The 24,428-nt window shown below is 37.5% G+C and overlaps 1 protein-coding gene across 4 annotated transcripts in view; it reads left to right on the top strand.

Annotated features, from left to right (window-relative positions):
- ARHGAP29 (Rho GTPase activating protein 29) overlaps positions 1-24,428 on the top strand; it is a 53,409-nt gene that overhangs the window by 22,468 nt on the left and 6,513 nt on the right. Inside the window, exons 3-17 of one of the 4 annotated variants that reach the window (XM_080407057.1) lie at positions 2,387-2,530; positions 11,145-11,241; positions 11,622-11,694; positions 15,616-15,676; positions 16,157-16,294; positions 16,582-16,646; positions 17,144-17,254; positions 17,366-17,446; positions 17,746-17,934; positions 18,175-18,312; positions 19,573-19,763; positions 21,544-21,710; positions 22,220-22,348; positions 22,520-22,618; positions 24,123-24,286. In XM_080407057.1, the coding sequence (XP_080263183.1) occupies positions 2,387-2,530; positions 11,145-11,241; positions 11,622-11,694; positions 15,616-15,676; positions 16,157-16,294; positions 16,582-16,646; positions 17,144-17,254; positions 17,366-17,446; positions 17,746-17,934; positions 18,175-18,312; positions 19,573-19,763; positions 21,544-21,710; positions 22,220-22,348; positions 22,520-22,618; positions 24,123-24,286 (1,847 nt within the window). Of the gene's footprint in view, positions 1-2,365; positions 2,531-5,089; positions 9,088-11,144; positions 11,242-11,621; positions 11,695-15,615; positions 15,677-16,156; positions 16,295-16,581; positions 16,647-17,143; positions 17,255-17,365; positions 17,447-17,745; positions 17,935-18,174; positions 18,313-19,572; positions 19,764-21,543; positions 21,711-22,219; positions 22,349-22,519; positions 22,619-24,122; positions 24,287-24,428 lie in introns of those variants that run through there. The other 3 variants (XM_080407056.1, XM_080407055.1, XM_080407058.1) reach the window with 3 other exon arrangements.

The following is a 24,428-nucleotide window of genomic DNA, read 5'->3' as shown; positions in this document are numbered from 1 at the left end:
AAATGCTGTTGGACGTATCCTCTGAACCCTTTCTGCTTAGTGGAGTTCTTGAGCTGTTGCAGGTTACATTGTTTGTTTGACTACCATGCTTAGTAGTTTTGTAGACTAAAAAGTGAAGTAGCTGAGTGGAAAGAAGTTGTGGAGGCAGGTTCAAAGGGAATTAAATGAATTCAAAGACAGCAGGTGTGTGAGCAGTTATTAAAGCGCATAGGAACCGCTGTGGTGCAGCAGCTGTGGGTTCTGGGGGTCTAGACTGCAGAAAGTGGCCAGTCTTGTCTAGTCTCCTAAGCAGCGTTGCCCACTTGTAAGTAATGTAAGTAAATGTAAGGCACAGGCTAGTTGGACCCATGGCCTGACCTGGTAAGGCATTTATTGTCTCATTAGTAACACACAGGGAAACTTAGAACTTGTCCAGTCTCTCCTTGTTTCTATGTAAACTTCTTGTGTCAATGCTGTGTTTTGGCAAGAAATTCCACAGGTCTCTTACATGAGGAATCACCCTTTTCTCTTGCAAATCTGGCTCCTCCTTCCCTTGTTTAATCATCTGAGGTGTGTTATATTCAACTGAAGCACATTGGTAAGCGATTGCTTGTACCCACTACTTTGATTCTTTTCAAATATTTTCATATCCCCTATAAATCACCTCTTTCTTATCCAAGGTCTCGGCTTCTGTATCATTGTTTGCATGGAAACTGCTTCAAATCTGGATTACTTTCCCAATTAAGTTCCAAAGTCTTATAACATGGCTTTAGCTCAATCTGTTTGTCGTGTACTATCTGTGCTGTGAATATGTATGTACTGAATCATACCCACATTTAGTACCAGCCTAATGACACTTTTTTGCCTTTGCTGTGTTTGAGTCTCAGTTAAAAAACATTATGCATGTAAATGAAGATAAAGCCACAACTGTGTTCCTTTAATAAATCACGTAGAGCTTTCTTAATTTACTGCTGTGTAAGATGTGTTTTCCTAGACTTCCGTGTGTCCTGTTACAGATAGTGCTTCCTACCTCCCCTCCAGCAGGAAAAAAACACACAAAGTTCCCATGAATGGTAGATAAAGTTTTTGCCTTAGTCTACTTCCTGAGTTGGGGTTTATCCTTTGACCGTGTATAAGCCAGTCTGAGTTGAAAAAAATCTCCTGATATTTGACATCTAGGGAGATAAAGCCTGAAGTACACTGGTCCTTGGAAGGTTTGCTTTTGCACTTGATATAACTGTATTCATTTGTATGTAGTGCCCCCACCTTACCCACCTAACACATGTACCGATGTGTCATGTTGTACTTTGTTGACTCTTCAGAAAAATGCAGATGCCTCTAGCCTAAATATGAAGTCTTGCAGTCAGAACAAAATGGGTCAGATTTGAAGCTGTTCTCTGAGTAACACTGCATCAATTTGCACTGTACTGTAACTGTCTGTATTGACCTGTTATCGTGGCCACAGACAACACAGAATTGCCATTCCTTTTTGCTCAGTGGGGAAGTGAGTCAGCTTGTATTAGATCCTCTTTTTCTTTTTCATAAGCTAGACTTTCCTGAATTTGAAAGCTTTTTACCACAACTTGCAACGCAGCACTCTAGTGCATGTGAAACTTTTAATTCCGTGCACCAGCACCTCTCCTGTAACAGAACGGAAGAGCTTGTGGTTTAACCTGTGCCACATATGCAACAAGAACTATTTTTTAAAAAAATAAGGCGGGGGGTGGGACTTAAGGGCACATACCAAAAGAGCATATGCTGTAAAAACCATTGCCCTATAAGTGTGCTTGTTAGAGAATTTTTCTGATTAGGCCAGTTCCACAAATAATTCAGGTGTTCAACTCCTTTATCGGGACTGACATAATTAAAGACAGACCTTTGTAGATCCGGGCTTATATACTAGAAGTGCTCTAAGATTTGACTGACACTTGAGTTAAAAGCTAGACAACATTTTCCAAAAAGACTTGTTTAATTCTGTGAATATACAGAAATGGTGTAGAATTTGTATCAGGTGAAGAAATACCTAATGAGCAATCCCAACCATCTTTTGTTGTTGTTCTTTTTTAATATATGTGACTATCAAAATGTTGGTTGATGAAATGACATGAGAAAAAGATGGTTTAATTCAGAAACCTTAGGGTATTGGTGTAGAGTCCTTTGGGGTTTAAGTACACTTGCTTGACTTTTGGAGAGAAATGAGTTTATATGCAAACAGCATACAACACTGCAAGTAAACTCTTGGCAAATGCTACTATAGCTTTTTATTTTTCACAAATTCTTTTTTCTAAGCAGGCCCAGCTTCTACATGACCTAGGCTTCAGTGCAGCTGAATACCATCAAAGTGGTTTGTAATGTGATTGGGCATTAATTTATTGTTTTAATGTAGTTTCTCCTTTACTTTTTTCAGAAAATCAAGACGGCCTGCATCAGGTAGTACATGAACGCCTGGGGGAGTTGCTACGTGTTTTAAAAGCAGTGATAAATAAACATCAGACTCTAAACTCAGTGGATATTCTTAGTGCTGCAGGAACAGTTATTGCAAAAGTGAAAGGTAAGGAATTAGTTCCTTTGATATTCTTGGAAAATTGTAATTAGTGACTTGATTGACTCTGGCTTGGACTTATAGATAGGATTCCATGTATACAGAAGAAACAGGATTTTTTTTTTAAAAGTACCATAACACTTGTTTAAAAATACCTTCTCCAAGTGAAAAGTGGTAATAAATGGCTTGTTCTCCTGTTGATGTAGTAAAATCCTGCTTATAGGAAGCTAGCTGCAAACCCACACCAAATTCCAAAAGCACAAAAGCCTTTAGTCTTGAGCTTTTTTTTTACCTGTGTATAGCAGAATAACAAACCTCACATTTATCCACTTAGAGATTTGCCAAAAATCTCTGCTTAATTCTGTGAATTTGTAGGGATGGTGTTGTATTTATATCAAGTGAAGAAGTAATCTGAATGGCCTAACAGTTATAAATTTCACAAATAATCACAAGCATGGTAAAGGTGTCAATGTCAACACCAACAAAAAAAAAAGCTGTATAGGCATAAATGTTAATACTTTCTGTTGCTAGCCTTTGCTGCTGCAGTTCTCTGCATGCCGGATGAATGCAAATGGTGAAGCACACAATTGCTTCAACCCCATAAACTACAGCTGTTTCTTCTCTGTGTAGCCTCTCCCTACTCTGGAATAAGTCCAGTATATTACTGTGGAACCAGTACAGTTTCTTCTATATGGCATGTCTGTACCTCTTGCCTCTGTTAAATCGTGTAGAACGTATTCCTTCAGAGATGCATAATTTAGTTTTCCCCCCATGTTTCCTAATGATCTTATATGTCAGAACATACACTGCTGATTCAGTAAAGTAGGAGTATCATTTAAAATGCTAATGTGTTTAGCTGCCTAATTCCTACACCTTAGATTGTTCCAAGCTTCTTATGGATTCTTCCTATTAATACATAGTTTTGCCAGTTTGATCTTGGCAGGTACTGGCAGCCCACTTGGCATTTTCTCCTTAGTACATGTAGACTTTCCCATAGATCTGTCCCAGGTATTTGAAACTATCACAGAATTATAACCCTGCAACTTCTGAACTTCCTTCAGAGAATTCTACGTAACAGTAGAAACACAGAGGATATCCCTGAGAAGCTGCTGTTTGTCTTGTTGGTCTCAGGAATAGTTAAGTACACGTGTAAAGTAATAATCAGATACTTACACTAGAGAACAGGTTGAATGTTTAGTGAACCTAATTCTACATTCACCTTAAACAAGCTGTTCCCATGCTTAAGTGCTATGGCAAGATTACTGTGTGTCTTCTACCCTCCCATAATTTCAGTGGATGCAGGACAATGCTCAACTGTTTGCTCTTTAATTTAAGAAATGCGGAGAACTGACTTAAGATAAGCAGGTATATCAGATTACATCAACCTTTGTTAAATGATGTTTCCAAAAACTACTGCAATAACACCTGTCCTGTCTGGACTACATGGTTTATCAAAGGGGTTCTTGATATGCAGTGCCCCAAACTGATCACTGCCTAATACTGTCCAAGTTTACCATTACAGACTAGAGCAGTAGAATTACTGGTAACGTTGGTGATTGATTCCGTAATTATGTTAGCCTTTTTGTCAATGTTTGTGTTCAATTTAAAGTCCATGATAAGTCCAAGGTCACTTTCTGTAGTTGTGGTGCTGTACTAGTTTTCCAGATCTAGACTTATGTGTTCTCCCGCCTACCCTCCTGCTTCTGAAGAGGAGAATTAAGTATTTTGTTGAATCTATTCTTACAGAGTACTTGCACCCTTCTGAATTTGGTGCTGTACATATCTTATTTTTTCTTTTCTTGGTGCACGCTGTTCCATTGTATATTTTCTGTATCACTGAACCCTGAGCAGGTGCACCAGTGTTTCATGCATTTTCTTCTATACTTCTGTTTCTGTCTGGTTTGATGGGTACCTGTTTTTTGAATAGTTGGTTTAGGATTCATTCATGTCTCTTGATAGTGAGCAGAAGAAAAAACTTTAGAACTAAGATTTTTTTTGGCAATGCAGATACTCACACATATTTGGGTAGCTAAAAAGTATGTGTGAGTATCTGCATTGCCAAAAGAAGTTAGTACTTAAAAAAAAGAAGATTGTAGTTCATATAATTAATATGTGCACACTTGAAATAAACTAACACACTTACTGTTAATATATTGGGTTTATGAGGAGCTACAGTTGTGGAGGGATTGCGTTATTTTCTATGTGGAAAGGAAAATTAGGAAAGCACTGTGTATATTGTATAACTACAGAATTTTGAAAGTGACTCCACTCTTTATTGCTGTAAGAATGCAACTTGAAGCAAAAGTGGTACAGTTATGTCTTCCAATTTTCTGTCAAATGTGCTCAAGTGGGTCAAGTTGTAAGACTGTGCTTTAGGTACGTCTGAAAAGTCTCTGTTCAGCCATGACTCACTTGAATGATCTTAAATCTTAATGATGAGAAACCTCAAAGAAAAAAGGCACGGGGAGTGGATTTTGTCATGGTAACAGTCTTTGTCCTTGTGCTGGAATTGAGCTCAAATTTTGACTTCCCCCCCCCCCCCCCCCCCCCCTTGGTTATGTTACTCTGAATGATTTTCTCATTGGTAATGGTTTGACATTACTGAAAATCCAGCTTTAGGACTCCTGCTACAGGATCCAAAGTTCAGTAATGGTATGATGCACAGTGCTGATCTGATACAAATCTGTTCTTCCAGTTTGAAAAAGTACATAAGAAGTGTTTTCTAATGGAATAGAAGATTATGGCATGCAATTGCTGTTCACAACATTTTCGCTAATTTCTCGCTGAGGATTCATCTGTCTCATAAGCAGCATATGTTCTGGACCTAGAATGGAAAGGCTGGCGTGAACTGTCTGGTTGTTCTTTGGCTAAAGCAAACACTAACTTGCTCTGTGGCAAAGCGTTGTTCCTGTGATCCAGTGCCGCATGACCTGGCCTTGCGGAGTTCCCGAGTTAATTGCAAGGAAAGGGAGCTCCAGCTCACTCTAAAGGTGGTGGTCTTGGTTAGTCCTGCCGCAATATTTGTAGCCTTTGATACAAACAAGTACTTCTAATTGAAGACAGTAATTCCTGTCAGTGTTTCCTCAGTCATGTATTCCTCATGTGTCTGGAGATGGAAATGGGGAGTTACGGGGCTGCAGCTCTTTCCGTCTGGTACTTCAGCCCTGCTTTCCTGAGAACAGCAAAACCTTTGCTGTATGCAAACAGCCTACCTCCCCCCAGTGTGATCTGTGATAAATGCGAAGGCAGTTTGTCTTCAGAATCTGTTTGGGTTTTATAGCTGGTTTTTGTTTGATGATCACACTGCTCTGTGTTTGTATTCAATCTGAAGTGTATGGCTGCTGGAACTGAGGAAGCTGAAGCAGAAATACAGCATGTTGTGGGTGAATCGTAAGCATGTTGGGCCTCAAGTTTGCTGACAGTGGCCTGTCAGTAACACATGTGTTCACAGGTTTTCAGCTGTGGTTATTTCACTAGAAGTAATGTAACTTTTGAATAAACAGGAAGCTACAAGAATGTGAGAAGCTGGTAGGACAGAACCGGTATCCTTTTGCCTCTGTCTTCCCAGGCTGTGTTAATGCGACATTATGAAAGAAGTTCATGTGACTCATCTGTTTCTTGTCATTGGAGGATAGAACTATAAAAAGATGTGGAAGCACTTTGTATGTGTAGTCAGATTTATGACTAGGAGGATGATTAACCTGGCACGGAAAATTTCTGATGTTTATTTAGGAAAGGATGAAATAGAAACAAGCTGGGATTTACGTGTGATTTACCCCACCCCCCCCTCAGAAATAGAAGCATAACTGGCTTAAGTTCTAGAACGGCCTTTTTGAATCTTTGCATAATGCCAAGGTTTCAAATCTAGTTTATATTTGGAACTTCATATTAGGGGCACATGGTTATTTTAATAAATTACTACCTTAGCACTTAGTAACTTTGGAACCAGTGACTGTCGGTGACCCTGGCTTGCGAAGTATTCTCATGAGTATGACAAGTTGCACTGTGATTTAAACTTAATGTCCAGTGCAGATAGACCACCCCCTTTAAAATACTGCAATTGGGAGTATTTTGAATGCTAACAAAAACTAAGTGTTTGTGCTCCCCCTCAAGCCTCTCAGTCATTTCTCAGGTTCTTCAGTGGGAATGATATAAATCTGGTTGTAGTTCTGCTTTGGATACCTAATGGTTTTCCTTTTGGACAGATTGAAGGAAAAAGTAGGTATAGCGTGTTATCTTCATCTTGCTACAGAGAGTGATGTTTTGCAGAACAGATAATGCAGACTTCTACCATTTGAGGCTGCAGGAAAACATAGCAGAGAGGGATGGACAGGGGACCTTGAGATCTCTGGTTATGTCTTGGACATAACGTGGTTCACCAGGCCTGTTCGCTTGTACTTTGCTACTTTATGTGCTTACTCGAGTGCTTCGTGAAGGCTGTCTTTTAAATGACACCTGACTTGATCTGGAAGAATTGAGACTTGCTGAAGCATCTTGCCTGGAACCTGTTTAGGCTCCTATTTTTGGAAGTCAGTTTCCAGTCTGGCATGCCATTGTACTCATAGTTGTTATTCTTCTACTTGGTGTCTTTAAGTAGTTGATGGCCCTAGACTACATGGTTCTCCTGATCCCGTGCTAAATTCAAGTTTACACTGTCTTTTTTCTCTAAACTGTATGACTGAACTGAATCACTGGAATGAACGTAGATTCCTAGTAAAGCTGAAACCTGCACTTGCCTTGTAGAAATTCCCTTTTTAGGTACTTTTTTTTTTTACTAATAGTTCTGCATCAAAGTTAATATCTCTATCAAGGTGAAGTAATTTCAGCTCTGCTGTATCTGTGATATAAATTCAGAGCAAAATTTATGGATGGGAGTAGGAAACAGACTTCCAGCTGAAGTTTGGAAGGCCGACAGACTTGGTAGTAAGTACAGGCTGGTGAAATTACACAGCATAGAAAACTAAAAGTAGAACAATGGGGCCTCGACAGCCTGCTGACCCTCTCCAGCTGTCTTTTTCTTTTGTCTTTTTCCAGTCTGCGTACTACTTTTTAAGTTCCGTCCCCCCCATATATATATATATATATTTCTTTTTTTTGATGAGAGGTTATAACAAGAAGTATTACAAGTCTGTCTTTGGAGAGAAGGGAGTGTTTTTTGGTCTTGGTTGGCTGCTTTTTCTTTGGGTGAGTGGTGTTTTTATTTTTTAATAAAAAATAAAATAAAAAATAAAAATTTCTTGAAAGCATTGTTGGGAGTTTAAGGACAGAAAACTGGTTAGAGTGGTCTTCAGGTCCAACAAGTCAACAAGTTGCTTACTGCTTAAAAGTCAGCTAGTAAAGTATGGATTGAAGATGTATTCCTGTCTAAGGAAATAGGCGGTGGTGTTACCAGGTATGTCTGTTAGACTCAAGAAAATAAGAAAATTGACCTGCAAAGAGTAAATTCTGCAAGCTGGTGTAGTTTAGACTTGTCCAGGCCCTGCAGTTTGCTTTGCTGCTGCCAGTCCTGCACATGTCTATAGGGAAGGAGGAAGCAAGCAAACTTTTGCAGATGCTGTCATGGCTGTGACCCCTAGGTTTCCTGGGCTCTGCTGTCTTGATTTGACTGGAAGGAGGTAAGACCATCACAGAAACTTGTGTGCTGTGGTCACTGTGAGGTGTCTAAGCATTATGTTTTAAAAGCCCTGGTTGCACTTCAGTCTTGACAGCTGACAGCCGCTTCATCATAGTTTCAGAAGCCTTGCTCGAATGTCATTAGGTGCTGCTTCAGCTTCTGGAATTCTGGCTTCCAAAACTTCCATGGTTGTTGCTGGTTCCCCAGGCTGTTCTGTGCTTGTTTCAGAAAGCTTTTGGTGGCTTGACCCAAGAGTTGAAACTTCGCAGTGTCTTGCAGCATTTTTATGAGGTTGCCAAATCCAGCTCAGTTTGAAGACAACTTTGCTAACTTCAGAAGTACAGATCCACTTTAATGCAAGCTAGGCTTGCATTTCAAGTACTGGATTATGGTTTTTAATGTATTGCTACCATACAAATTTTTTTTAAGTTCATTATGGGCCCCCTGAAGCCTTATGTGAAAGCATTAAGTTTTATACTTGCTTTGAAATCTGTAGAACTAAAGATAGATAGCTGTCATTTCCAGACATGGAAAGATTACTATAGTTCATTGTTGTCAGTAGCTATTGTGTGCAGTCAGGATGTCCTGGGGAAAGAGTGCATGGTTTAAAGTTGATGTTAAGTACATCAGCATTCCAGTGGTAGTAGGCTACAAGAAAGCTGTTTGTATTCCACTGACTTACTGAGAGCTTGGACTAACCTTTTTTGGGAGAAGTGGTAATTGAGAAAAATTTCAGATCGGTTATTCCATTTGTGATGGATCCTGAAAAGAAAGGGTTTCTCTGTATATAAAGTGTAAAGCTTAACAAAACTCTTCCTGGAACAGGAAGACAGAGTGAAACAGGCAGCATTTCTTTAGGAAGAGGCTATCTAAATTAATGTCTCATGAGCAAAGCGAAAGAAGCTCTTTCTCTGAAGACACTGCAGCTAATGGATACACGAATGTTTCAGCGGTAAGTGCTTTTATATAGAGTTTTTGTTGGTTGCTTTTAATTTGGAAACAGTTTGTGTTTCATGCCGGCACCCAAATGATTTTTCCAGTCATTAGTGGCTGATAATCAATAGATCTCATATAACTGCTGTTGCTTAATGGTTTGGAATGCAAAGTTTAGATTTATAAGCAACATTATCTCTGGAAAGCTGAAGTTTTCAACTAACCCAAATTTTAAAAAAATAAAGAAATCAGTGGTATTAACAAAGTTGTCAAAAAAGTTACCGTCTGTGGAGCTTTATTGAGTCTCATTTCAAACAAAGCTGCCAGAGGCATTTTTTATGTAATTATGAAGCGTAGAAGAATGAAGAGGTAGGAGAAGCCTTAATTTAGCCGTGAACTGTGGCAACAGTGACTTAATATTTTTGCGATATGTGTGGGTTTTTTGTTGTTTGTTTTTTTTTTTTTTTTTTTTTTGCGGTAGGCTTATTACAACACATTCTTCCAGATCTGCAAGTAATTGTGAAAATAACCCATGAGAGGAATACATATTTTCTGTAGTAGCTTTGTATAGGAATTGTTGTTACAAAAATGTTGATCAGCCCTGTTGGCATGCTGTGTAAAAAGGAGTGGATTCAACTGTGTTAATTTACTGGTTAAAAAACTTTTCCTTTCACAAAGGAAGTCTAATGGAGGAGCAGATTACTGTACTTTCTTTGTTTGTTACCAGTTAGCATTTAGGCACCTGGCAGGAAGTTTGGATACTTTTTAAGACTTAAAATCTGTTAATGTAATTTGCTAAGATAATGTGTATAGAATAGGCAACATCTTAATGGGATATAGTTTTTGCTACTTCTAGAAGTTATTGCGGTCCATTATTTCCATATTTGTACTTGAAATATAAGGAGGATACATAAATTAACATTGTCACGGGTCTTGAAAAAGGGATGAATAGGAGTGAAGAACTGTATATGTCATTGCAGTGTATTTGAAACAGATAAGCGTGTGTAACTTAAGCATCTAGATAATTAAGAATATTGCATTGCTTAAAAAAAATCAAACTTTCAAACAGTAACTACTAATGTGAAATTGTCACTTCTCGCAATGTAAAATTGGGAAAACTTCCATCCAGAGGGTTCAGCTTCTGCTCAAAGGAATACATGCAACTTCTCTACAAAATTTTTCCCAGTCACCAATGATTAAGGAGTTAAGTTGAAAACACAAAATGGTTGTACTTTTTGTCTTTTCTCCCTCCTCTCCCTTGCCCAGTAGTTGTTAATAGAAACTCTGGATGAATCATTCCTGTCTCATTATTCCAGTTTGTGTTGGAAGCATGTTCAAGTTCCAGTACTGAGCGGCTAAATATTGGTCTTGATCACCAGTTTAAACGGTCTATAGTTTGTCCAGTAATGCTCCTATTCCTATTTTGGAACAATGACAGTTAGGCTGAGGTTTTTCCCTTACTTTTAACAGGCAGAACTGAGGGGCTTTTCCCAGACTATGGAGCTAATAATTAAAGGGGTTTGCAACAGACACTACTACCTTTTGATATTTTTTGTTTGTCTGTACTTAAGGCAGAGATCCGGTGTTCTGCATGCATACAGGATTGCATACAGTTTGGTGGGGGTACTCCCAGGAACTACTGCTCCTGTTATGAATTCTAAATTTCTAACCAGAAAAGAAAGAGTTTTTCAAATACTTAACTGCATTTGTGGGCTACTTTGCGGTGGTGCTGCTGCTGTGTGATTTGACTCTTGCCGATAAATGACTGTTTTTCTCTTCCTGTCACATTACCATCATGTTCCCACACAAAGCTGCTTTTTAAGTGGGAAGATATAGGAAGTGAGAGAATAATCCGATTTCATTGTGGGAAGCATCTGGATTGTGTTAATTTCTTTCCTTTAGTCCTTAATTTCTTACTAATCTTCTTGAAAACTGTGGTTTTTAAATTGTTCAGGGAAGTATAATGTTGCATGTTCTGGAGGAAACTATAAAATTTGTCTTTAGGCCTAGTAGACTTGATTGATTGACCTTGCCTCTCACTCCTTGCTTTAATTTTTTTTTTTTTTTTCCCCTAAGCGGTGAACTTCAAAGAAGTTAATGAAGAAAACAAGAGAGAACTCTTCAGTGAAATATTTTCTTCCATTGAAACGTTGGCATTCACCTTTGGAAACGTGTAAGTTGGAATCCAGAAGGAGCTTTGAAAGAGCTCACTGCAGCCAAATCAAACTAAGACTAAACAGCAACAAAACCTTTAGTTTTCTTTTGGACAAATATTAGCTAATAAACTAATACAAATTAACCACATCCAGAACAGTTGTACTGCTTTGTTTGGATGGTTGATGGTGGTCTTGTTTTGGTTGTTTTTTTTTTCCTTAAAAAGGAAAACAGTGATGGTATAGAAATTGCAGGGACTATAAGACTACTTCTAAAAAATTGTTTGCAGAGCTTTTAAAGGAATACTAGAAATGCTATCTGAATTTTTCTTCTCAGTGATCTGAAATTGCTTGGTAAGGTAAAGTAATGAAGTAACACAATTCTTTGTTTTTCTGGCAGTGTTTCAGACTTCCTTATGGGAGATGTAGACAATGGCTCGTCATTGGGACTTCCTGTATCTCGGAGAAGTCGGGTAGGCTAAACACGTTCTCTGAGAGTGTGGAATATATTATCTTTTAAAGGAGATTTTCATTTCCACTGAAACTCTGTGCATCATGGGGCTGGGATACTTGGAGTCTTCAGAGTGCTGAAACAAGATTAAACTCATGAAAAAAAAAATGCATTCAAAGCTTCAGATACTTAAATGTATTCTTGGTTCTAAATGCCAGTGATGACTCAGTGGGGCTAGCACTCAAATATGTAAATGATAACCTGCTGTAATTGTCTTTGAGATCTTAGAATTGGTTAAGTGAAAATAACCAAATAGTTAAAAGTAAGATACTTGAATGATACGCATGTTGGAGTAGTTAAATAGACCTGTTAGACCTAGAAGCTAAAGGTTTAATGACCTCCTTTGGGCTTTTAAAGACTAATACTCATCACAAAATAACCTTTTCTTCTTCCAGAGCCCAGTTTGTGCTGTAGCTGTTTCAGCAATTCACTAAGAGAACTGAAATAGCACTGTCAACTTATAGTCAGAGAAAAACATTAGCATTTTAAACTCCCCTTTAAACACTTTGAAGGTGAGATGAAAAAATGCTCAGTACCAAATTCTGTTTTGAATTTTTATGCATCTAGAAGCAGACTTTCAAGTAAATCAAATCAAATTAAGTTACATGCAAGGAAAATGTAGTTGACAATTGGTGTGTATGACAAACTAAGTGGTAGCAGGGTTAAAAATTTTAGATTGTGGAATTTTTAAAGGCTTTGTTGAAATGTACTTAAGGTTTAGCATTTCTTCACACAGGCTTGATCATCATAGTAATGCTGTGGCAGCTACAGCTGAGTAGTAGTCTTTAAATTTTCATTGTGTTTGGTAACACACGTGAGAGATGGATGATCACAGAAGTTCTACTTCTGTAGCTGCGACAAAACTCCTCAAACAACATGGAGAGGAAAGGAGGCTATGCGGAAAACTGGTTCCAGCAGACTGAAAATCAGAGGATTAGATTGCTGATAAAAAGTATGAAATAAAATAGCATAGAAGCCAGCATCTCATGTAACTTTAAATGAGGCAATTTGAACAAGTACTATTTCAGCTAATTGGTTCACCAGCAGAAGGAAGGTGCTGAATTTGCCAATCTTTTCATCTTGTAATGGCTTTGTAGTGCATAAATGTGTTCCTGTGAAATGAGATGTTCCCGTGTATTGTATCGTGAAGTGAATGCTTGGCTAAAAGATAGTTCTTATGAATGTGGAGGTGAGGAAAGACCAAAGGGAAATTAAATACAGTGAAATGGAGAAGGAATTCTATTCTAGATGCTCCAGAAGTCACCAGTACATATTTAAAAGCCATTTTTTGTAGTGTCATTTACTTTTGCTAATATGGAAGGGAACAATTATAAATTTTGGAGCAGATGGGATAATTTCTTAGAAATTGTCTTAAATTCAGTCCATTTTCATTTAGGGAAATAAATACATGTTTAACAGATGAAGCATTTCACTTTGATTTCACTTTGATTTGCAATTCAGAGGGCAATCTGGAGGCCAACTAGGAGCTGAGTGTTAGGAGGAATTAAAACCAAAATACTTCAGCAGCTGTATTAAGTTCTCATTCCCATAGATGTGTCCATTCAGTCATTGAACACAGCAGCTAGCTGTATCTTACAAAAGATTAGAGCATAATATTTTGGTAGAATTTAACATGTAAGTGCTTTGAGGGTTAATTAAGGAGAGAGATTTTAATTGCCTGTTAAGTTAGGGACCTCCCCAACTAAGCTGTTGAGGATTGCTCTAAGGGGGTGGGGGGGCGGTGCTGTTCGTGCTTCTCTTGACTGCAGGGGAGTCTACATTCTTTAGTTCAGGCATTCCACTTGGAAGCTTAAGTTAAATGATATGTATACTGCCTGTTAGCAAATGTGATTGTTCTCATTGTAGCCCTTGTAGTAAAACCAGAAGTACAAGATGGAAGCAAAAATCTTTCTTAATTAAAAACAGAAGAGCTTTAGAATACATTGGAAGAGATGAGACGGGCATGTCTGACCTTTCATTATTTAACAAGCTATTTTGAATGCTATTCAATGCTATGTAGATCTGAGAGCATAATAAAGGGGAAGGATAAAATTTTCAAAATGTCTGCAGAGATTTGCCTCTGTTAGAGTGAGAATTCTTGGGTAATGGGAAAAAGAAGAGGCTGGCTAAAGTTGAAAAATGAAAACTCTCCAGAAGTCAGGCTTCTTTTTATTATTTATTTTATTTCATTATTGCTAGTCTCACTGGGGTGAGTTTCTGGATGCGTGAGAGGGCAAGCTGTATGGGTCAAATTCTAATAATAAGTTGCAGGACATGGGTAAAAGTAGTGCCTGTGCTTGCTTTTAAAACGTGGTATTATGTATTTGCAGTGGGGTGAATGTGGATGGATGAATGAGCATTGATTAGCTGTCCTAACTATGTGTGCTTGAATTATTGGGAAGGAGTGAACAGTTCTTAGAACTGAAACGATTTAGGTCTGTATAATGGGAAATAATTTTTAGGACCTGAACTTAAAAGTGCATCCTGAGTTAATATAAAGTGGGGGGTGGGGTGTCCTCTTATCTGTTTTTCCCTAACAACTGTATGCCACTTTAAAATCTACTTGAAGACAGTAATACTTTATACCCAAATCAGATCTAAATCTAGTTCAGGCTTTCTGTGCAATGGAATATTGATACATCTCTAAATTTGGCGGGGGTGGGTGTTACGGGTTTTTTACTATTTGGTTGATAGTCAGCTTTGGATGGATTTCCCACCAGTTCTGAAAAAGCCCTTCCATTTCATTGAAACTCTTTCATCAGACAGCAATTGTACTAGTACTCCACTTTCTTGGGATTGGCACTGTGCTTTAGACTGTAGTTTGATTCTGTTCAATGTAATTGATGATTAATGCCTTGCAAGTTTTGGTGTATGGAGGAACTGCTTTTGCTGTGAAGTAAGTAATGATTATTGATGGATTTCTGTATGACTTAGGATCAAGTTTCCATTTACATTTAAAAAACCTGAAGAGATACTTGCATCACTGTTACTGTGTTCCATTTTAGCTTTTAAGTCTGAAAACAAAACAGGACCAAAGTCTAAAATGGAAACAAGCTGGGTTTGTGAAGATTAAGGCCACTTTGCAGCTATTTCTTGGCCTTTTTCTTTTGCCTGCTCTCTACCTCAGAATTTTTAAGAGTAGTTTATTCTTTTAAATTTATGTAGGGTTGTGTTGGGTTTTTTTGTTCTGTGGTTGTTGTTGTTTTTTTTTTTTTTAAGGGGGTGGCGGTTACTAGGCAAACTTTTATTCACTTAAATTTATGCAGCAGCCTGGTTTACAGTGCAGTCCTACAAACAGTTCAACTTGAACAATTAAAAGGGTAGCAAAATATAGTATGAGGACAAAGATATGGATGAACTCTTGTGCTAGATTCCTTATATTCTTGGATTGAATTCTGTCATGTTATACTAATTGTCAGAGCTTCGTTAGCAAGTGTTACTAGTCAGCTGTTGTGCCTACAGTGCACACCTGCAAGTAATTTAGGAGAAATCATAACTTCATTCCCTTGAGGAAAATATACAGGATTCTAATGGCTTGTAGAATGGTGTCTGTATGAAATGCTTTTTAAGAGATAGGTAGGGATCTAAGAAAAGCTGGAGCTCACTTAATTGTGTAACAAATCAGGTTGATATTTAACTCTTTCATCACAGCCTTTCGGGATTGTTGATTTAAAGGTGTATGATTTCTTGCTATTTATGTTTCAATCAACAGCTATGGGAGCTTAGAAGGTATGGTGCCCTAGATGAGAGGGAGTTACAATATGGTTTGTTGCTCTATCTGCAAAAACAGAAAAGAGCAGATGATGCCATTTATTTTGCTAGCCTGTCAGTTCCAGTGAGAGTTTTTCTTCGCTAATTTAATGCTTTGTTTCTTGTGTACCAGTCTTTTGAGAATCTTTCTGTGGAGTCTGGAGGTTCACTGCACGAAAGGGATGATATTCAAGGTAGGTCATTCATTCAATATTAGTGAAAACCATGCTGTACCTGTATTTTCATCTTCTAAAATGTTGTAAATAACATGTTTCGTCACTTTTCTACACCTATGCTGCCATTAAAACTTCACTGAAGAAAATCTGCTATTGCAGAGGTTTTACACTTTTGTGAATATCCAGCCTGGGTTGCTTTTTGGGGGCAGAAAAGCAGCAGTGCCTGAAGCAATTCTGTCTGTCATCATATGACTGGTGTTTTCTTGGGTCACTTTCTTTAAGAAAGTTATGCTGACCATATGACTACTCCAGATAAAATACTATGACCCTTTAATTTGTCCTAAAACCTCTGTCAGTCCTGTTTAGAGTCAACTAGCATTAAAGACCAACTCAAGATCAGAGCTGCTTAAGCATTCACGTTTGGCTAATACTGGCTTTGCTCTCGGTGTGTGGTCATGTCTCAGATTCACTTCTTTGTGTTGGATGGTTTATTTTCAGGACATCTTCGAGCAGAGGAGGTTGATAGCATGCTCCTAAGAAATGACAGTGGAATTGAATCAGCTCTGTCCTATGCTAAAGCATGGTCAAAATATACCAAGGATGTAGTCGCATGGGTAGAAAAAAAGCTTAGCTTGGGTGAGTGGCTCTTTCTGGCATTTAATCAGCTTTGTCATGATGAAATTAAATCTGTTGTCAGGCCTCTGTGCTGCAGACTGTCAATAATGTGATTTCTAAATAAGTAGCTGTTCCGCTGAAGTGGACAGAACTATCCCACATTTCCTATAATTAAGGGCCTGTAACAAAGTGAAGGTGGTCCCCTCTGTAGCCTGTCTGTTAAAGGGAGAACATTAAAAGCATTTAGCAGGTAGTACAACTGTTTGTGTAAAATAGTAACTGTGATTTTTAATTTTTTTTTTTAACAGAGGTGGAGTGTGCTAAAAACTTAGCAAAAATGGCTGAAACTGCTAAAGCTGTTGTTGGACACCAGGTGAGTACATATTAGGGGCTTTATTTTAAAGTCTTAAAAGTGTTTCAGATGTCTTGCCCAAAAGTGAAACTTTGGGGATGTTGAGGAGTGCATTTTTAAGTTGAAAGAGAATTGATTTATACTGTAAATCACTGCTTAAAAGGTCTGCTGTATTTTATGTCTTTTCATCTCCTATTGAAACTTGGATATATATTTATTTTTGTTGAAAATGCAGTATAGCCTTACAGTTTTCACAATATGCTTTTTTTTCTGTCTAATATATTATATGCTTTGTGATTTGGACTTGTAGACTTCTCTTTCGGAGTGTTTTCCTAGTAAAATGAAATGTAGCTGAGAAATTAATAAATACTACATTCATATCTAATTCTGACTTCCACAGACACATAAATACCTTATTAAATTTAACTGAAAACCTAGTACAGTTGTACAGATGTTTAGAATGTCAGCATACCTTTACCTTACCTAGAACATAAATGTTTTCATTTGTGTAATTTTAGGATTATATGCCATTCCAATCAATATTCATTAACGCTTTTCAAAATGATATTGAGAACAATCAACTTTGGCAACAAACAGCAGCTGCTCTCCAGTCTAATAAATTTGTGCAGGTAAGCTTAAAGAAAAAGACTAAGATATTGTTTAGGTTTTAAAAAACTTTTGTAACAACAAACTTGCAGCCTGTAAGCCTTTTATATACTCTGTTAATTTTTCCTATCTAGCCTCTTCTCGGAAGGAAAAATGAATTGGATAGACAAAGGAAAGATATCAAGGAGCTTTGGCAGCGAGAACAGAAAAAAATGGTTGGTATTTCTTTCATATCTAACAGTGTTCAATGTAAAAGTCTTCAAAAGGACAAAACTTTCAAACTAGGCTGTTATGCACTTAAAATCACATGTAGAATCTAAGGGCGTGTTGGTTGTAATATGTCACTGTCAATGTCATTACATACTTGTATTTGTAAGAGGTTATTTTTCTATGACTATGTACTTGTCACTGTAGCATACAGACCTGTGCATAACAGCCTCTAAACACCATGTTAAGTAACTAGAAATTAAAAATAATTATTCTCTTGCTTTTTTTCTTTTGTTGCATACTGCAGCAAGAGCTAGAAGCTGCTCTAAGAAAAGCAAAGTTGCTATATACACAGCGTCAAGATGAGTATGAAAAGGCAAAATCCTGCACTGCTCGTGCTGAGGAGGAACATCTTAGCTCGAGTGGAAGCTTTGTGAAAGATTTCAGCAAGCAACTGGAAAAAAAACGAAGGCTAGAGGAGGAAGCTCTTCAAAAAGTGAGAGTTTTTGTTCCTTGCTTTTAAAGTTAAGCCTGTGCTGGGTTTGCTCATGCTTTCCCAATGGGAGCATTTGAGCAAGTGTTGTGTTCATAATTCTTAATTTTAATCCTGCTGTGCTCGTTTGGACTTTTATCCTAAATGGGGATCTCCAATTACATGCGTTTGTGTGGGTTTTTTTCTTGCTTCTAGTATCAAGGCCTGTAATCGATCAGCATGTTATACTTGTGTTTTCTCTAGGTTGAAGAGGCCAATGAACACTATAAAGCAAGCATGGCAGAGGTTGAAGAAAAAAGAAATGATTTGGAAAGCTTTAAAAGTGATGTCTTAACACAGCTTCGGGAGCTTATTTACCAGTGTGATCTTACTCTTAAAGCTGTAAGCATGCTTTTAAAAAAGTTTGGCACAGCTGCATAAATATTGTTAAGACTAAGACAAAGCCTTAAAATAGAAAGTTTTTCAAAAGACAGAGGTCAAATCAATAGTGAAGGAAGAAAAACTTCTATTGTTTGTGATGTTCTCTTTCTGTTAGGATTTTGTGGGACGGGGAGAAGGGAGGGCATTAGATGAGTCTTAAATGTTTTTTATGAGCTGTTGGCTTGGAGAACCCTGACTACGTAATTCTTATGACATATCTCTAAGAATACTGATAGTAGAAGTGTTAATCTGTTGCTTTAAGTGTACAGCTCCCATTCCCATTATTTTCATTAGTGCATTAGCAAAGGTGTTTGGCTCAAGCACAGAATGGACATTAGCACACTGCAGCATGGAGCCTGCTAATCTTGGTGACAGTCTCAATTACTCAGGACCCATTGTGACTAATTTACTATATTAATGTAATGTAAAAAAGCAAAGAATGTCAAAACAGTGTATCTACACAGTTTTTAAAAAAGCTTTAGGACTGCATTATGGCGATACATGTGTACTTCTTTTAGATCAGACAAAGACAATTTAATGCTGGAGCAGGGGGTGGGGAAAATGAAAAAGAATAAAACACATAGACACACCCTCTCCCAAAGCAACCCAAAAGCCAATCCCCAAGGCCAGTAGAAAGCTTAGACAAATTTGTCACTTCCAAACATATCTAAATTGTGAACTGCTTTGGAACCCCAACACTGAAGAAGCATCCATGCATTGTTCCCTTTCCTGGTCTCTGCCTTGTGATAAAATATTTTAGAAGTTTTACGTAATTTAACAAGGAAAACATTCAGTTAATCCGTTCTGTCAGGACAGTTTTATGCCTTTTCTGTATCAAGGTGATATGGAGCTCCTTTGGGTTTGTAACGCCAACTACTTGATCATTGTAGCGGTGACCAAAATTTCCTGCAGAGCGTGAAAAATGCCTTGTTAGTAGCAAAAAAACCCTTGCTGCTTATCTTGATCGACCCAAAGTGGGAAGCCATTGGAATTGCCTTTGCTACCTGGAGGATTCAATAACCCAAAATGAACTATACTACAGATGAAGATTTTGCAGTTGACTTTGAGGAATGTTGCACAAAGTCCATCCCTAAAGTGTTACTTTCTAGAATTTTTCAGGTCCTATTGTCTAAATAATTTTCTGTTGGGATGTTAATTTGGGTTGAGCAAAGTGCAAGTGAAATACCTAGTAAGTGATCTTTTTTTTTTTTCTCCCAACAGGCAACAGTTAACCTGTTCCAGCTACAGCACGCTCAGGTTGTATCTCTTCCAGTTAACTGCCAGTCCCTCTGTGAGAGTGCCAAACTCTATGACCCTGGTCAGCAGTATTCAGAGTTTGTGAAAAGCTTACCGAAGGAAGGTGTTCTTATTGAATCAGGTTCTTTTGAAACCCACAGTTCCCGAGTTGATGGGTAAGTCCCAAACTACAGTTGGCATTTGCTTGGTTTAGAACTAAATGCTTAGACACACATTTTAACAGTAAAACAATGTTTTTGGAGGACTGAAATGAATTCTGGTGTTTTACCAAGCTTTACCATTCTCTATTTCTTGGACTCATATTTTGGTAGGTCGTATATAATGTTGACATTAAAACCTAACTTTAAATTCCGAAGCAGAGTATTGTTTTGTGTAATAAGACTTGCTAAACCATTGACAATCATTGTGCAGGAATTAATTTACTACTAATCAAATATAGATACTGGTTACTATGGAAAATGCAAATCGCGAACTCTGTAGTATGATGTGGCACTAGTATTTGATAATCAATTTAGAAAGTCTGAGGAGGTAATTTTTCTGCAAGCCTTGCTGCTACAGTACCTTCTTTAATATTGTTTACTTTTGGCAACTTTTTGGCAGGAAGTGTTGCTCAATTTCTGTCTTGTGTGTCTGAAAAGAGTTTAGAGTCCACAGGTCCCTATGCTGTAACTTAATTTCCAGCCTGTGTGAAATGGCAGTTTTTACTGTTACTGTTAAAAGATACAGCTAATGTGGAAGACTAGGGAACAAAAGATAGCTCCTAATGTTAGTATGCCAAATGGTTTTCCACCTTGAACTTGTAAAATAGTCATCTTGGCATTAAAGCACCAGAATATCCATTCCAATCTGTGTGTTTCACAGTTACACAGGGAAGTGTCGTCATAGGTCATAGTCTGTTAAAAGGAAACCAAACACAAAAAAACCTTAAGGCTTGAGTCAGACTTCTACCAACAAAAGCCAGGAAATTCAATGTTAAAGCTGAGATTCTTAGTTCTTGTCTGTAAATTTCCTGCCTTTTAAGACTGATTTAGGCTATACTCACAGTCTTTGACTTAGGTGGATTTAACTATGCAGCTGCCTGAGAAACTGATGAGCATGAAATTTCATACTGTGTGCTTTCCCAGCTATTTACTGCTTAAGATTTATAGGAGTGTTTTCTGCTCCCCTCTTCCTGCCTTTTTTCTTTGACATGACTTTGTGATTCTTCATGTACTTGAAGTGATCATTTTTATTGTTTAAGTCTGCATTTATTTATGGGACGGTAGCTTGTACAAATGCAATTTTTAATGTTTTTTAAGTCTTATTTTCTTCAGGTGGGTAGGGTAGAACTGATTAAGGAGCAGCTTCCTGACTGCTAAACTTGTCTAGCAGGCCATTTTTTCCACAGGGTGCTTCAGCGTTTTACATTCGTTACTTTAACTTGTTTCTGTCCATATCGTGAGAGCAGATTTTCACAATGGACCGACTATAAGCTCTGGCAGCTTCAACATATTTTCTGTGCTTTTAAAAAAGCACAGCATTTTAACACCTATACATTTATAAGTGAATCATTCTGATGGCTGGGCAGAGAGTGTTTCAGAGAAAAGCATAAAAGTAGATTGCCATAGCCTCTGAATTATTCTTGTATTTAGATGAATACATTTGCTGTTTTTACAAAGTCTGCAAAATAACAGTCATAATACCTTGCAGAGATATGGAAAAGCTGATTTATGGGGTGGGAAGGAAACACTAGGAAATTTCATATATTTAAAAAAAATTGCCACCTTTTTTTGAATATTTTTTTTTTATTTGGGCTTCAATAATTACATACCAAATATGTATGTCCATGAACAGCAATTAAATGAAGCGTTCCTAGTGCCCAGGGATAAAAAAATGCATGGCTTTTTATTCAGTTCTATCTTACTCACTCTTCAAATTATTTTGTTCTTTCTGAAGGGTTTTTAATAAGCAATCAACCAATAGTGTCCATACGTCACATGGTAACTTATCTCAGTGTTCAGGAGATTATCCTGCACAGACAGTAGATGATGTGGGAAGCCCCATTTATCATCATTCGCAAAAGACTGGAGAGAAGAGGTCCTCCAGCAGCACAGATATCCAAGGTAGTTCTTCTATATTTCAAATGGAGTTTGTCTCTAAATAAAAATACAGAAAAAAATTATGTGCTTGATGTCTCGCTGTCAAAAATACAGCACTGAAGAGGTTAAAAAGTATTTTAAAGTTCAAAGCCTATAAAACCTGTTATGTACTTGAGCATAAGGTCAAATTCTTTGACAGGAAAGGTGAGATGAGATTCAAACAGCAAGTACTGTCAAGCTCAGTATACTAAACTATCGCAATTAACTTCAGCAATCAAAAATCCATTTGTTTTGTAAATGTTATGTTGGTTTCAGGTCTTTTGCAAAAGCACAAGTATCAAGTTTCTGACCTTCATTATCTCACATCCCAAAGTGTTCACAGCAATACATGCTGTAGTTTCTTTTACTATATTGCATGTTCATGCAACTTTTGCAGTATTTTCCTATTTTGAATATAAACAGTCTTTAAACAAAAATAAAATAATGTAATTTCATCCTTGACATTTGGAATTTGCGGGTTTTCTTTTCAAAAGTGACACGAGGGCCACCACCATTTAGATCGTGGTCAGTTGGCAACCAGAGTGGAGGAATGTGCAGTGATTCTGAAAGTGCAGGGGGGAGCAGCGAGTCACGGTCCATGGATTCTCCATCTGCTAGTCCAGGTACAGCTACACTCACTGCTATACTAATTTGAAGTCTTTTCTTTAGACTGTTTTGCATTAATGGAGAAATCATTGTTAGTTTAGCAAGTGTTGGATAGAGCCTGTAATGAAAATGAGCAGTTGGGTGGAACTGATACTTACAGCTTCCTGAAAATTTTTCTCATCTACTAGGGGATTTTAAAAGACGACTCCCCCGAACACCTTCCACTGGTACTATGTCATCTGCAGATGATCTTGATGAAAGAGAGCCACCATCTCCTTCAGACTGTGGTAATGTTGTTTCCATACATGAAGTCCCCAGAAGATGCTTTTTGTTATAGAGTGTGGCTTTTTTTTTTTATGTGCTTAAGAAAAGTTCGTTAACAAGGCTGTGATTGCCAGCAGCGTTGTTTTTCAATACAGTGTGCATCCAGTTGAGGTTGAGAGTTGAAGAACAACTTGCAGGTCATTTTAATGAAGTGGTGCAAAATTGTCTTCATACGTTTAGACTAGCTATAGGCACAACCTTCGAACATTTCTAGTGTCTTCACCCTCCTGAGGTAAACATAAATGATCCACTAACCTTCCCCTCCAGACATTTGCAATTAAAATTAGCTGCATGGCACTGTGGTATGTAAGATCATTTCTAAACTTTGAAGTGAAATACACAGATACAGAGAGTTGGTAATCGGTGAGTTAGGAAAAAGTGGATCCAAACGTTTAAGGTATGACAGAGATTTTACCCTTTTCAGTTTACCTGAACAGGTTTAGTTATCTGCCCCAGATTTGACCAGACCATTTCTAATTTTCGAAAATTTTGACTGTAGAAAGACAGTGTTGCCACAGGTACTGAAACCTGAATAACTGGATTATCAGAAAGAATTCTATGGGAATTCAGCAGTATTTACAGACTAGTTCTGAAATATTTGTGGCACTTGCTCAGTAAATCCTTTAGGAAATTCTTCAGTTAGTCCTTATTTCCTAAACGTATACTTTGCCTTCTAGGAATGAGCCTATGGTTAACAACACTAATTTAGATCCAGATTTAAAGCCTGGAAAAATGCTAATTAATGGAAACTTTCACTTGGAGTGGTATTGTTTAATCAATACTTGTGCCTTAAAGAAGCTTTCTGGGCAGTTAAGTTAAAATTACCTCATACATTTATCTGTAAAACAAAGGATTTTGGTTCACAGAATTATTAATAGCATTTTAAGTAAATTGCTTGAAAGATTGATCACAAAAAGCACCTGTTGCTATTCTGTTTTAGAATCATCTAGAAAATACCTTGATGTTATCATAGGAGACTGAGATGATTATTTTAAATGGGGCCTGATGAGAACGTGTGGTGATTCTTCCCTGCTGCAAAGTATTATTATTTAAAGTATTTCAGAAACATTACAGGCCAAACCATAATGTCATTTTTTTATTCTCTGGTACAGGATTTTGAGATACATAGAATGAGACTTTCATGAATAGTTGCCTGAACTGTAGGGTGCTTGTAATTAAACGTCCAAATATTTTCAATACCATTAGTACAGGAGAAAGCTCAAATACTTAAAAATGCAAAACTGATTGTTTGATTCTACTTTTATGTAAGATTATTTGATAGGTAATGTATCTGTTAGGTAAACTGTAACATGGTTTTGCTTCATTGTGATTGAAATGTTTTTGCTTTGATAGTTGCTATTACTTTAAGAATTCTGTGTTCTGCACCATGGTTCTAAAAAATCAGAGTAAATACCCTATCCCAATAGTAGTTATTAGAATGACTTAAACAGGGAAAATTTTCTCCAGGTTTAAATGATTTGACATCTGAAACTGCAAATTCTCCAGGACCTTTTAGAAATGCTAATATGTCCAAAGCAGCACAAACACACAAACTGCGGAAGTTGAGAGCTCCATCTAAATGCAGAGAATGTGACAGCTTAGTGGTATTTCACGGAGCTGAATGTGAGGAGGTAAGTTATAAAGTACTTCCAATAGCTGCTTGGGATTTATGTAAAGTTGGGAGTTTTGAAAACTCACATTATTTTTCTTTATAAGAAGTACAGAGGCTTTGAGGCTTGTAGAATCATTGTGAACTTAAAGCAAAAGCACAAC

Source organism: Falco punctatus, assembly GCF_963210335.1.
Source record: "Falco punctatus genome assembly, chromosome: 11".
Taxonomy (NCBI): Eukaryota; Metazoa; Chordata; class Aves; order Falconiformes; family Falconidae; genus Falco; species Falco punctatus.
The sequence above is the reverse complement of the archived record's forward strand: the minus strand, read 5'-3'. Positions and strand labels throughout refer to the sequence as shown.